The 2,388-nt window shown below is 29.0% G+C and overlaps 1 protein-coding gene across 1 annotated transcript in view; it reads left to right on the forward strand.

Annotated features, from left to right (window-relative positions):
• Positions 1-2,388, forward strand: part of LOC106467286 (rho guanine nucleotide exchange factor 11-like) — a 164,225-nt gene that overhangs the window by 111,464 nt on the left and 50,373 nt on the right. Inside the window, exon 10 of the mRNA XM_013927625.2 lies at positions 1,101-1,159. Within this exon, the coding sequence (XP_013783079.1) occupies positions 1,101-1,159 (59 nt within the window). The remainder of the gene's footprint in view (positions 1-1,100; positions 1,160-2,388) is intronic.

The following is a 2,388-nucleotide window of genomic DNA, read 5'->3' on the forward strand; positions in this document are numbered from 1 at the left end:
AAAAAAAAAAAAAAAAAAAAAAAAATGGGATGCGACATTCATAAAAAGCTGGGTATCTTCATTTTGTTTTCAAGGAAAAAGCATAGAAGATTAACAAATAAAAACAATTCCAACTTTTCCAGGCCCATAAAGCAGGACTTAACCATTTGTGAGATATTCAGAAAACTGATTCAGCAGTTAGAGATACTAACTTATTCTTCAACCAATTCTTAGCATATGTTTATGAACCCTTGTTTCCTATGATAATTGTTAAGTAAAATATTTTAGCTTGTTTTCCATAGTAGTTGGCCTTGGTGGCTCAGCATTAAGCTTGAGGACTTATAATAATAATAATAATAATAATAATAATAAAAATTAGGGGTTGATTCCTCTAATGGACATAGTGTAGGTAGTTCATTGTGTTGCTTGGCACTTAAGTAGAAACTTTATATAGTAGGAGTGAGAATGTATTTATCTGAATTGATTATTGTTATTTTAAATTATGTGTTCCTTTGATTACTTTAACTTTTTTTTCACCTATTTTATTTGTATAGAACTATGGCACAACACCAATGAAACAGTATGGTGAACTTATATGTGTGTGTGTGTGTGTGTGGATGCTTTGAATAAAGTTTTTACATTTCGTAATTCATATTTTATTGTTTTTTTTGTCAATGAACATATATCTTATTAAGGGGTAGTCATATTTTTTGTTTTTTTTTACATTAAAAAATATTTTGAGAATGAGTAGATTTAAAATAATAAAGTTAAGTGGTTATAATTTCACAGAGAGACTATAACTAAATACATTTATCAGTCTATTTTATTAAAGAGCAATGTATTATGATTTTCAAGTCTGGAACACGTTTTGCATATCTAGTGTAGTAAGGCATCAATTCGCTAAACATGTACGTCGGTGTACATATACGTTTAGTAACTCTAAACTAGAACAACATGGACCTCTATTACAGTCTGCATGTAGTTTGCAATGTGTGAGTATAAGTGATAAACACCTCACATTTAAAATATAAAGTATTTGAGAAATATCTAAAGGAGAAATTTTTAAGTTGTTGTTCGATTAGTAAAACTCTATTTATTTATTACATGTGTTTTATTTACAGAGAGAAAATAGACATTCATTTAGGAAACGGAGTGATCCAAACATACCAAGGTCAAAAAGGTATGTGTGTAAAATATTTAAATTGCCTACCATAAGAAAAACATGTTGTGTTCAGTGCAGAACATTTATCAAATATTATACAGACCTAACGCGTAAACATATTAATACTAAATTCGATGACGAGAAACCCACTTTGAGATTAATAATGGTTGGAGACGGCTTGAAAGGGTAATGAAGAAAAACTTTAATACAAGTTTAACATCACAGCAAATGTACAACGTTTCGACAAGGTTTTGTCATCATCAGGCCATTCAAGCCGTCTCCAACCATTATTATATTAAAACTAAGAATTTCTATATGAACTAAGGTATCACGATTTTTTATTGTTGTATTTTATGTATTTTTTACGTATTAAACTAGCAGAGATCCGCAAAACTTTTGCGGTCAACTTAGTATCTTTATTACAACAGTACTTCTTTAACTACAGGATTTCTAGAGTAAAACAAGATAATTCTAGTAGCAGACACTGAAATCTGTAAATCCACTTGTCTTAGTTCTAACATTAGTTCAGCCCTTGTTAAGTACGGCCTATATTCAATAAAGAGATATGTGAACATTGTAACTTGTGTACGTTTTTTGCTTTTAGGGCTAAACCCTACCGCGCTTAATACTATCAATAAATAATCTTCTAATATTATTGTACGACCTTACGTTAGACCTTTTTTAAAAACTTTGATAAGCTTTTAATATGTTGTATAAAATGTCTACTAAAGTATATTTACGTCCTTTCTGGCGTAACTCGACGATTTAACAAAGATACGTTTTCAAATTGAGAAAAAAAGGTGCAATTTTTTGTACATTTTAGTCCAAATATATCTTTAATTTTCGATCAGTCTTAGACTACTCGCTTCTAATTGACAGGAAGCCAAAAGTACTTAAATTGCGTAATAAGTTGCTATGACATCATTGCGTGACCGAGAGACAGACAGATACACACTGTGTTTTATAGTATTAGATTATGTGTAACTCTATAACATTTTCATATTGGGGAACCATTAGATATTTTAAAAGTACTGTATATTAAAGTTATGGGGTATTTCTTTAAGTAAAAAATCCAGCTAATGAAGGTCTATAAGATTCTTTAAATTAATAAAGAGGAAATACACTACCATCTGTATCATTCTAGTCACTTTTTTCCTACTTACAATCACCAATCTTTTCTACTTGATTTTTATTATTTACTATTGTATTGTTATATATATATATATATATATATATATATATATATA

Source organism: Limulus polyphemus, unplaced genomic scaffold (genome assembly GCF_000517525.1).
Source record: "Limulus polyphemus unplaced genomic scaffold, Limulus_polyphemus-2.1.2 Scaffold78, whole genome shotgun sequence".
Classification (NCBI taxonomy): domain Eukaryota; kingdom Metazoa; phylum Arthropoda; class Merostomata; order Xiphosura; family Limulidae; genus Limulus; species Limulus polyphemus.